At 40.5% G+C, this 12,573-nt stretch overlaps 2 protein-coding genes across 3 annotated transcripts in view; both read left to right on the top strand.

The window, feature by feature from the left end:
- The window catches only part of LOC115570025 (probable enoyl-CoA hydratase), a 53,768-nt gene extending 42,221 nt beyond the window's left edge, over positions 1–11,547 (top strand). The window contains exon 8 of the mRNA XM_030398247.1: positions 11,421–11,547. The gene's annotated coding sequence lies outside the window, so the exon portion shown is untranslated. The remainder of the gene's footprint in view (positions 1–11,420) is intronic.
- bmp6 (bone morphogenetic protein 6) overlaps positions 1–12,573 on the top strand; it is a 53,621-nt gene that overhangs the window by 20,118 nt on the left and 20,930 nt on the right. For both annotated transcript variants that reach the window (XM_030398241.1, XM_030398242.1), the window contains one exon: positions 11,421–11,613. In XM_030398241.1, the coding sequence (XP_030254101.1) occupies positions 11,421–11,613 (193 nt within the window). The remainder of the gene's footprint in view (positions 1–11,420; positions 11,614–12,573) is intronic.

The following is a 12,573-nucleotide window of genomic DNA, read 5'->3' on the forward strand; positions in this document are numbered from 1 at the left end:
AGAAACCTGAGCAGAAAATGGGATTCAGCCATCAGTATTTTAATATTATTATTTACAAGTGTGCTCTACCCACTATGACATATAAAAAGGTCTTTATGAGAAAGGCCTGTTGCCCCTGACATTGCACAAGTTGAGTCATGCTTGATTTACTTGTTTGCCCATTCAGAATGAGCGACAAGTTTTATGGCTCAAATTAGTATTAAAATGTTAAATTCGAGGGGTTTGTCTGATTGAATTGTAATCAAATCATCAGTCAAGATAACATGTCTTTGCCGTAATGTTTCTGAACTGCACTTCCCAAAGATCACCTGGTGATGATGGTGATGATAATTAAGTTTTTGGTCAAGTTAACTACTGTGCCTGGTTCTCTTTTTGCATATTTCAAACATTTCTTGAGAACACAGAAGAATTCCCAAGTAAAAGACACCCAGCACAAGCTGTTTGGAGCAGCAAACATAAAACTTTCATGAACCAGCTGTGCAATGAATTACTGTTTTTGTGGCAAGACCGACATTTATTTATGTAAGATTGTTTCACATTGTTGCTTAAACTTGAAGTATTGAATAACTTTACAAGAGTCGGGCCTGCTGAGTATCAAACACAATTCTTGGCTGGTTCTCAGCTGTCTGTCAGGAACAAAGAACAGTAATTATGAATGTGCTAAAATCACTGTAGTGATTTCTTCTTGACACTCAGAGTAAAGCTGTGGGCTGCTGCTCTGTGTTTACTTATGGGGCTTGACAGTCTGCAAAAGGGCTGGGCTCGCTGCTACATATCTTCACTATGGACTGATGCTCCTGCCTTGGCAATGACTTCTCACACCACTGACCTCTGGGACTGTGTGTGTGTGCGCATCACAGTGTGTGTGGGAATGTTGGTGTAAGCCCCTCTGTCCTCTGTTTTTCTCTCATGTGTGAGGTCCTGTGTGTGTTTTAATTCTTCGCTTTGTCGCTTACATCTGTACGTGTGTGTATGTCAGCGTACATATGCATGTAACTACCCCTGCGTGGATGCGTGTAAAGGTCTGAAAGGTGTGTGTGTGTGTGTGTGTGTGCTTACATGCTTCGGACATAAACTCTCGCTCTTGCCAGTGGCCCTTGGCTGGTCCTGTGGTGCTCAGTGTGTCTGCTTTGATGCTGGGTCAGGGGAGAAGATCAGAGCACAGGATGGGTCTCCAAAGACTCACACACACACACAGTGTTGCTCAAAGTTAATGATGACTCCCAGCAGACCTCCAGCCCCTTCGGCTGTACCTCGACCCCAGGAGCTGCCCTGCCAGCTGCCTGACTACAAAGAGCCAAAACACTCAGCAGAAGGCGGAAACAGCTCCTGGTGGCAGCCAAGCATAGTGGCAACACCTTAGGCAGCTCACACCACTGCTGTGTGCGTGTGTGTGCGTGACGGTGTGTGTATGCGAGTGTGTGCGCTGTAAGCTGCCAGTATCCATCTGCTTTGCAAAAATCAACAGCTGTCTCTGTGTTTTATCTTTCCACACTGCATCGATGCCAAAGGTTAAAGAGTTTGAAGCATAAAATTTGTCTCGAGCCTCTTCAGAGAGAAAAGTGTTTACAGCATCAAGATTTCCACTTAATGAGATGTTTTTCTTTTTGAATGAAATAGTGGCAGTGAGTCTGAGGAGTTGTGATTGTATCAACTTTAAAAAGTTTCCAGCAAAAGTCAATCTGACGGGCCAAACAGTTAATTAGATGGGACTTTGGAGGAATTAATGATCAATGGAAGATATGGACATATCTGACTTATCCTCAGAAACCATCACGTCTGAGAGAGAAACCAGAGAGATTATGGGCTGTAATTATGTAAACACAGATGGATTCTTCTCATGCCTTCGACATCCAGAACATTTTTTATCGGTTTAGCCATCCACAGCATCTTTAACAATGTTGACAGGTTCTTGATGTGTAAAAATGTAATCGAAGGTTGTTTTTGAAAATGTCTTTTCCATTCTCTCATTCATTTTCTTTTTTTTTTTTTGCCCTTCTCGTAGCCTCTTTTTCAGTGTGATGCATTATGGGTCAGAGGAAACAGTAAATTACAGATTTAATTAGAAAGCAGAGATTTTTATGAGGGTCTTAGGGATTCAGTTTTGGCATGCTCTACGCATACAAGCCCCACAGAGCTCAGTTATTGAGAAGATACTGGAATCTTTGCCGTGCTGCAGAGAAAAGCTGCGCTTGTTTCTCAGCTACACTGGCTTCTTGTTCCCATGTTGGTTCAACAAGGTCAGCGGTTCTGACTGCAATCATCCTATTTCTTCCAGAAGACAGTGAGTGGAAAGCCTAAAAACCAAACATTGCCTGCTGCAAGGACAGTAAGCCAGAGCATGAAGTTGTCTTTTAAATCATACTTAAACTGTACCTGTCTTACAAATTAAATGTCAACATCCACCCTTTCCTGTTGGGAGGAAGAGGAAGAGGCAGAGTAAACCCAGAGTTGTGTGGTGCTTAAAATAATCTCATGAATTTTGTCCTCATTAAACGAATCTGCACCTCATGATTTACGTCTATTGAAGTTGCAGAGGTCTTGTAGCATGTCTGACTTTCCAGCAAGAGATGGAATTTCACCCCCCGTCACAAACCTACCAGTAACATTCAGCACAATATCCCCTTGATCTTAACATATTGTTGTTGCTACCCAAGGATATTGTACTTATCAACAAAGCATGGTCTGCTTTGGTTGATTAATAAAATACACTCCCCTCTCTCCAATCATTTTAGAATGATTAATTATTCCAAGCAGAGCTATTCAAGTTATCCGAGTGAATTGTTTTCTATATTTCAATACGTATCGCTGAAATCCCAAAAAATGCAAAGTCAGTTCTTTCCCAAGACCGTGCAGCCCTAGTCCGCAGAGTGAAGAAAAGATGACAAGTGAGACAGGTTGAAAATAAATGTCAGCAAAGGTTAATTGAGTGGAAGTTGGAAGCGTATCTGTTTCGGCAATTTTCAGCGCTTAACAGAGCAGAGTGGAGGGCTTGAGTGAACACAGTGACAAGACCCACGTCAGGCAGGAATCGCTTGCGTGTGCTTACTTCTGCCTGAGGGTTGGGTTGCCAGGTACCACAACACGTATCCCACACAGAAACTGAGAAACATCCATTTGATTTGTGTCACTATTAAACTAGGAGATTCACAGGAATGAATTACAACAAGCACAGCAATAGAAAGCGTTAAAAGCGGGGACGCCCTCCTGCGTAAATGAAGATCAGGTGTGCCTGTGCTGCTGCTGTCTGAGGTGGAGGGATCATTTTACATGTCTGCAACTGTAACTTGGAGAAGATCTGTTTAAATGTCAGTCTGATCTGTCTGTCATCAGATTGGTACTTAAAATCTCACTGACAGATCTAGTAAGAGCTCTCTTAAGACTCTAGTATCTTGGTCACAGGTGCTCCTTTCTCTGCTATCTGTGTTGCAGCTCTGGACACTACAGAACACTCAACAACAGTGACATTGGAAGATATGCTAGTGCGAGGATACATTCTGAAGATGCACTTGATTGATGATTAAGAATCCAGTCTGTAATGACTGTGGACTAAAAACTGTCACATGTCTATTCCAGTGGTTCCTTGCACAAGCCTCAATGCCACGATGGAAAAGTTAATTACTCCTCTAGCTTTGAGGCTAAAAGCTTCCAATAATCCCCTCTTTAAAATGGATAGATATCTGACAACATAATTACCCTTTGAGAAAACCGTCCGTGATGTTCCCTTCAGTTAATTTTACCAGCTGAGTGTTGATGAAGGGCGAAGGAGTATTTTGGTGAGGAAAGGTGGCTGCCGGTTGTTTTGCTTTGCGGCTGTGGGACGTGTGAGAGAGAGCAGGAGGGATTTGATGCAGGCGGCTGTCGGCCAGCTGTCCCTCCGAGGGATTGGCTGGACACCGTCAGGAGTGTGAGCGAAAAGCGCTGACCACTGACCACAGACAAGTCAACCACCCCAGGCCCTTTCCTGCACAGTCCTGCTTTTTCTGCTGCGCATCGAAGAACACTCCTCCTCCCAGCTAGTTCATTCCCTGTTTACCTTTAAATTTGTCTGTCTTCCTTCCTCCTACTTATAGATTTAATCCCTCTCTCTCTTCTTCTTTTCAGGTACTTTTCCATCATACCTTCCAAATTTGTGATTTCATCCTCACAAACTTTCAATATGTTTTAATACGTTCGTTCAATACATTTTAATACATTTTAATACGTTCTTAATTTTCCCTCCAGAGGGTTTCGGTGATCAATCGCTGTCGGATTCATTTTTCGCCTCTTCTTCTATCTTGTCCGCCTGTTTGTGTGCTCATCCGTCCGCCTCCCCCTGCACAGACAGACTTCTGGCTCAGAGTTTCACTCACTTGTCTTTCTTTCAGCACCTTTTCCCTTTTTCCTTCCTCTGCTTCTTAAAGGGGCATGCAGTTTATTATAAGGGAGCCACACTTCAGTGCCTGTCTCTGTGACTTCACTCCTTCAAAAGCTGGTTTCTAGAACTCTGTTATTCTTATGCATAGACTGTTGAATATCTTTTTCCATATAATATCAGTAAAATTGTATATTGTTCAGAATTCATAGTATTTAATAAGATATTCTTTTATTATGAGGAGAAAATGATCACCGACGTTAGACGTACTAATAGCCACTTTTAGACGTGTCAGAGTTTGTAAAGCTCTACATTTAAGATACCACTTTAGTCATTTAATTGCCAGTGTTATTAGTTCTGTTTTTTGTGCTTGTGTAACATTTTCTCTGTCTTTTTTGCTTTTTACTTGAAAGAAATGTTCAATATATATAAAAAAAATTCCTAAATTCATCCCTTTATCTGGATCCACACCAAAAGTTAATGGGGTCTAATTTGGGCCAAGAACATCCTCTGGGAAATCCTTTCAGTTGTATTTGTTTAATCCTGCTAACAAACCGACCAACCAACAACCACTGGACATGAGCGAAACATAACCTTTTTGGCAGAGTTAACTAGGATGGCAGAGCGCATACCTTCGCCAAGGACCAACATCCCTTTTTTGTACCTTCCATAGATACACACCACCTAATTAAGCCTGATGTTTGTCATCATCATGCATTCTTCCCTGAGAAATTAACAAAAAGTTTGAAAAATGCCCTATCTCACAATCTTGATATGAATATGAAAATATTCCTAGATGTGCACCAGAAGTTTATGGGGTCTAATTCTGGGCTGAGACCCATCCTCCATACAAGTGTGGTGGAAAGCTTTTTTGTGTAATCCTGCTGACAAACCAACAATCAAATACACGCATAAAAACACAACTTCCCAGTTGGTGATAATGTGATAGCCTTATTAATATTTAAACATAAAATATCGGAACTGTAATGCATTATCTATCTATTAGTTAAAACTTTCACCCTATTGACCCCATTCAGTTGCTAGCCCATAAATGAAACCTTTTAGTTTTATCCCTGTCTATATTCTGAGGGCTTCTACAGAGGGGTTTGTTCATATATTATTCATAGCCTGAATTATATAAACATCTTATTCCTAAAAACATAGCAAAAGTGGCATTCACATTGTTGTTCTGGAAATTATGCAAATTCAGTTCATCTTTAGGTAGATAATGCTTCTTTTATATATTCAAACACATTTTGGAGAAATTGTAACACAAACATCAGCCATCTCAATGTGAGTAATCAACCAGGAAAGTTTCATGGTGATATCTATTATTTAAAGGATATTAAGTTGTTCTATACCATGATTTATACATATATCTATATCTATATATGTATGTATATGTATGTATATATATATATATATATATATATATATATATATATATATATATATATATATATATATATATATATATATATATATATATATATATATATATATATATATATATATATATATATATATATATATATATATATATATATATAATGATTACCTCTCATAATATGCAGGCGTGAATATAAAGAGCCATATGCATACAAGTGATAGCAAAGTGTGGGTGCATGTGTACGTGCATCTATGCGCTCGTGTTTTTGTGTGTGTGTGTGTGTGTGTGTGTGTGCGTGTGTGTGCGTGTGTGTGGGTTGCCATAATACCTCCAGCAGCAGGGAGAGGACAGCGGCGCCAGATGTTGCGCAGGTGGAAACGAGAGAACAGCTACTATCAAAGCGTCCAAGTGGATCTGCAAACCGTCCGTCTCACTCTCTTTCTGTCATTAACCGTCTCCATCTCTCCTCCTTTCGTGGCGTCCCAGACTCCAGACTTTTGTCCCCTTGGTCTCTCGATCTTCCTCTCTATGACAACCGACTGTCTTCCTCCGTCTGGTGTTGTCATCTCATCCACCGCTCACACGGTCATTTTCTCCACCTGTGTTATTTTAAAAGACACAAACTTTTTATTTACTATACAAATGTAGCTTTTTTTGGGGCTGTATTGCCGTTTCCATTCAGGTTATCCGAGTTGATGCATCATCCACAAAATACTGTCTTCCCTTCCAAAGAATCCTTAATCCATTTCCCGCTCTTTTATCATTTCTTCCTCTTCCTGTTTCTCTTTACTTCTTTCTTTCAACGCTTTTCTTTCAGTCTTCCTCTGTGTACCATCTGTCTTTACTCTGTTCTATCTCTCTCTCTTTTAATATTTTACCCCAGAATCTCTAATGCAATCTGTTTTTCTCAACCTTTTATCACCCTTCAAGCGGCCATTGATGATCATTCTCATTCTCCTCCTTTTCTTTCTCTTTCTATCCCTTGCGTCTTTTTGTTTCTTGCAGCAGATGAAATCAGTGTTTATGCTGGTGAATCATCACAGAAATTTCCCACTGTTGTCAGGTTTTCTGGTTAACCATGGCTGCGTCTGTGTGGTCAGTGAGAATGAAAGAGAAAAAGTCAACTGTTCCGGTGAAAGTGGGGTATTTTCTCATGAACTGGTGACCAACGATGAGAATGTGGTAATAAAATAAAGCCATAAATACACCTACAGATTAGCAATGACACACATGTGACACATAAACACTTTTTTCCTGCGGTTACCATTAAGCGATGTCTGCACCAAGTCACTGATATAATCACTCTTTTCACATCTTTAGAATCACTCTGAGAAAATTCCTCTCTGAATCATCCAAATCTAAATCCCTTTTCCCTTCTGTGTATTCCTGTCTCAAAGCTCACGTCATGGTAGATTAGCACAGAGGTTACACTCCCTGTACGCACCGTGTGAAGACTTCCCTTTGATTTTAGATGCGAAACCTCTGTGGATTTCAATTGAATTTCAAGCTGAGAAGGTGGGGAGGCAGCTGGAATGCTACTTAGCCGCTAACGCGGTGGCTCCAAGGTCGCTAACGCAGAGGACTGATGTGATAAAGCGTACGTTAATGTGAGACTGTGGCTGTCTTCATATTTCGTTGTTTTAATTGTTTGTCTTCATCTGAACGCTACTGAGATAACTCCTCTGTCTGAGAAAGAAGACAAAGATTGATTGAACTGGTGAGTTTTTCAGTGAGCTCAGGGGTGCCTTGAGAATTTTGTTTGGATGTGAGTAAAATAAATGTCAAAAAGAAATGTGTCCTGCAGATTTCATTAAAGCGTAATGATATCAGTGGATATACTTTTCTCCTTGGCGTGATACTCTTTCACGTCTCTTGTGTGATGTAGTAGGTGTTATGGCATTTTTCAGAAGATTTGACAAGATTTGACACTTGAATTCTAGCAGCGTTGTTGCTTACTGGAAGATCAGGGCTATATTGGATAACTTTCAGTTTTTGTATTTGTGACTGTCTACAAAATCTTTAAGAAGGTCTGTATAGATGTCAGTGCTGATGCTGTGTTCACATTGTACTGTACAAACAGTTATTACTTGTTACCAACTAGTCATGTCAGCTCACGAGTGCTGCTACTCAGACTTTATAATCGCTGATGGAGCTTCCAGGTGAAGACAATGCAGTAGTGCCTAAAACTGCATTCTTTCTTACTGGCAGCAGGGAATGCTCCCCTGGTTTCAAAAGGAAGTCTGATTGTATGTAAGCTTATGAGAAAACAGCCTTACTTCTGAATTGAGTTATTAGCTCAGTGAACAATAAGTTCCTGATAAGTTTGTGGTCTCATTCGCAACTTTCAACTTTTCTCGTTTCAACTCGTCCACAATTGCTCAATCCTACATTTCCCATAATGCAACTAATAGTATCTTTTCGTTAGACCCCTGGCTTGGTATGTCTTTCCATCTCCACACCATCCAGTCTGTAACGCACGTTTTTCCTGATAACATTTTTTAATCTATAAGCCTAGAATCAAATAACCCTGGTGACATCACTATGATATCATCTGGGTCACTTTCTCAAAAACAAAGCTCATTCAGAGCAAAAGAAGACATTGTTGAATGCTGTTGGCTAAGCAGTGCCCCTGTTAACAAGTAAGTAAAGCCAAAGAAGCCATTTCAAAATGTTGCTCTGGGCTCTGGAAAAGTAGGATGAGAATTTGTATTAGTTTGTTTTTTTTAAAACATTTTATAGAGTAAGTGGTAAATCAATTAACTGTGAAAAAAAATCAACAGATTAATTGATAATGAAAATAAATGTTAGTTACTGCCCTGCATGTAATCTGACCTTGGTATGTAATTTGGTGGAGTGCACCTTTTCAGATGAACACATTCTGGCTGATCAATTGAAAAGAAGGTATGTACTGTTTGTATCTAGCTGTTTGTTTACTAACCACTACAAATATGTAACACAATGAAAATTTCTAATTTAGGTGTAATTTCAATGTGTCTGGTGTAACCACAAGGCCAGCACAGCAATAACCATCTTTGAATGTTTTGTTAACGTTCCCAAAATCAGAGAAACAGGTGGTTTTCCCAGTCCTCTCTGTGAACTCTCCACACTCCTTCCAATGAACCCACGCAATGGGAAATCCGATAAAGATTTACCTTTGATTGGTATGATGCTTAGCTTGGCAGCACAGTCCCCCAAACACGCTCAGCCGTTCTGAACAGTCAGGTGGCTGATATTTTGTGCATTTAACATGCAGTGCATTGCAGCAAATGTAATAAATATTTGATACATATGAAACTCTCCCTGACCTTCTCACCACCTACGGACAGTTTATCAAAGAGCCTTCTTGCCAAAACGTCAGTTGATTCTTAAATAGGGAATATAAGATTTCAAGCTGTCTGTCTTTAAGCCCAGAGTTGTTGAAGGGAGTGTTGTAAAGTCATTTCGAGTACCATGACCTCTTGCTTAAGTCCTCCACGCACAGACACACACAAGCTGAGCTGATCTATCTACCCTTCAACACAAGACCGGACCCGTTATCACACAGAGTTACTGTGACATCTGTGTGTGTGGGTAGTTTACGAACTACGATGATGAAATGGTCAGTGTCGCATGTGATAAAAGTCACAGTGAGGCTGATGGGAATAACATCTCATTCTTTATAGGTGGTTTCCTTTGCTTCAGTGGAAAGTGTTGTGAGTGAAGAAAGGCACAACTGGCTCACACTTCAACTGAGAGGCTTCAATTATTGTAATTTGTTTTGACCAAGTCACAGCAGTCCGCCTCAGGATTGGACTCCACTGATTCCCCTCAGAAATGCAGTGAAGCTAGAAAGACACGCCTCCCCTCCTCGCCTTTTCTTCCTATTTAGGTTGAGCATTTATGTAACTTGGAAATGTCTGGGGATGAGGGGAGCTTTGACCTTCCTGGGTGTGGGTACAAGGTGGGGCTGGCACTTTTGGGAGAGTCTGATTGGTTCCAGTGTTCTCACATCAACACAATTTTCTCTTCGGCTATAACTCTGGGAACAAAATGTGTCATTGGACCATTTTGGGTGGGTCCCCACATCATAAAATTACCAGAAAGTTTTAACAAGCCTGGCTCGGGTACAAAAATAAATTCTTCTTACCTTAGCTGTGGGCTATAAAAGTATCCAAATGAATCTTAACAATAAAATGAAATAATCCAAAGATATTCATAAAATATTCACATTTAAGAAGCTGGAATCAGAATATTTTCACTTTTCTCTTCAAAGATAACTAATACAAACTAGCTGCCTGGTAATGTAATAGTTGACAACTAATTGATTTATCAATTAATCCTTAGTCTGGCTAGCTTGATCCGGCACATAACCCCGCCAGTGTGTGACGTTGTAAAAACGTTAAGCACAAAGCCAGCCGTTCCCGCCTGTTTCCAGTTGTAATGCTAAGCTAAGCCAACAAATTGCTATCTCCAGTTTTATATTTAGCATACACACACAAGAGTGGTATCAATCTTCTCTGTTCTCATCTAAAAAGCAAATGCTTGTATTTCCCAAACTATCAAACCATTTCTTTAACTAAAATCTGTTGGGCTGGAGCAGCAGGATTAGGAGTAGTATAGGAGATAAAGGCAAATTCACGATGTTGTATGTTTGGGTCGACCGCTGGCAGTTGTATACATCCAGCTCTGGTTCCCAGTGGGTCTGCACTTACAGCCTGTGGTGGTGACACCGCAGCCTGTCAAACCTCGCTGCCCTGAGTGGAGATGATGATATAGTATGCGTACACTGTATGTGCAGCATATGATAAACTATTTAAGTGAGTAAGAGTTTGACGGCTGAAGAATAGTAAGAGTGTGTCGATGTGAGTTTTGGGCTCTGGAGTAACTATGTCACTAGTTTTTGTGTGTTTTTGCAGAATATAGTGCATATTTGAGGCTTAGCATGTAGCATTTATGCCTGCGCGGATATTTCTGTACCCGACCTTCTAATTGTGCTCGACATGCCCCTCTTTATTCATTTCCCTCTTCTCACTCTATGTGACCATCGACAAAGTGACTCTGCAGGCTCTTTGCTGTGGGAGCAAAACCTCTAGCTGAGACAGGAACCAAATCCCCGGAGAGCACGTAGTCATTATGGTGCATATTGCACTTAAAAGCATAGAAGGGAGCACATTTGTTGGTTTTTGTAATTTCACGGCGTCAGAAGTGGTCGCAGAATATCTCTATGTTCACTGCCGCTGAAAAAATCATGGGCTTTTGCTTCGGACTGAAGATAACAGAGGATTATTTAGGGAAACTGGAGGCCACAAAACCTATTAGACCTTGAGTATAAATCACGTGTGATTGTTTTAAAGGCTTTTCTGGTTGACGTCTGCACAGTGTCTGTATACATTTACACTGAAACCCTGTTTGTGAATAAGCAATTTGATCCTATTTGTAGAAAAGGCACCAGAATTGTGTGATAAAACACAGAGGAAAGGTCAAAACAAGCAATGCTGCCTGTAAACAAATAATGTGGGTGAGATTTAATTGACGTGCTAAGTACAAATCATATAAACTCATGATTTCTTCTGATGATCACGAGTAGAATACCTGAATGCCAATATTTAAGTATATGCTGTGATTCTTTTTTTGTGTGTGTGTGCATAATTTCATGATCCTATCCTATGTGTGTGTTTGTGTGTTTCCATCCCACAGTGGAGTACGACAGGGAGCTCTCTCCGCAGCGGCGTCACCACAAGGAGTTTAAGTTCAACCTCTCACAGATCCCAGAGGGCGAGGCCGTCACCGCAGCAGAGTTTCGCCTCTACAAGGAGTGTGTGAGCCGTGCCTTCCGCAACGACACCTTCCTACTCAAAGTCTACCAGGTGGTCAAGGAGCACCCCGATAGGTAACACACACACACACACACACACACACACACACACACACACACACACACACACAGGTTGGATCTCTTACTGCTACTTGAGTTAAATGATCTGAGCTGAGAGGGCACGATTGAAACTGAATGTCAAATGGGAATATTACATTGACGTTATAGTTATTAGTCTATTTATTTCCTGTGTAATGTCAAATATTTGATTTGACCTTATATATATCAAACATCAAAAGTCTTTAATCACAGCATTATCTGTATTTCTACATACACACTTTCCAATACACGTTTTATGCAAACTTTCAAATTAATTTCACACCAAATAGCGGAAAAAAACAACAAATGCTGATGCTCTAAGTTTATCCGGATAAAGGATGATGGCCCTTAGAACTCAATGCTCTGCAGTCTACAATGGTAGTCAGAGGAGTGGATATTTCCACCAAAAGCTAATGGATTCTACTCGAGGCCGAGACCCATCCTACATCCAAGTTTCTCGAACAAATAGGGCATAATCTCCTTGGTGAAGGAAATTAAGAAAACATAGTGAGGATGCATAAACAGAATTTAGGAGAACGCAGCAAAGTGAGAATAAACAACCAAACACAGAAATTATTCTAGGTGCATAAATGACAACAGAAACTGTTTCCAGGCGATGAACATGCTTGGACGTGACTGCGACTTGCTTGTTATCCCACCAGAAAACTAACAATTTAGCTCATTTCCACCTCCACTTACAGATTATAGTAACTTCATGAGTCAGAATCCATGGCAAAAACAAGTGTATCCCAGCCTTGTGCATCACGCATTCAACATTTTTTTCGTGAACATCATTTCAAACACATTTCTCTGTAATTCAGCCTGACGTGTTTGGTGTCTTACTAAGCTTTGGCACGTTGAGTGGAATCTAAAATAAAGTTCTGTGGATTTGAACAGAGCTTGGCCACGCAACATGTGTGTGCATTAATCCGCCCT

This window comes from Sparus aurata, chromosome 19, assembly GCF_900880675.1.
Source record: "Sparus aurata chromosome 19, fSpaAur1.1, whole genome shotgun sequence".
Lineage (NCBI taxonomy): Eukaryota > Metazoa > Chordata > Actinopteri > Spariformes > Sparidae > Sparus > Sparus aurata.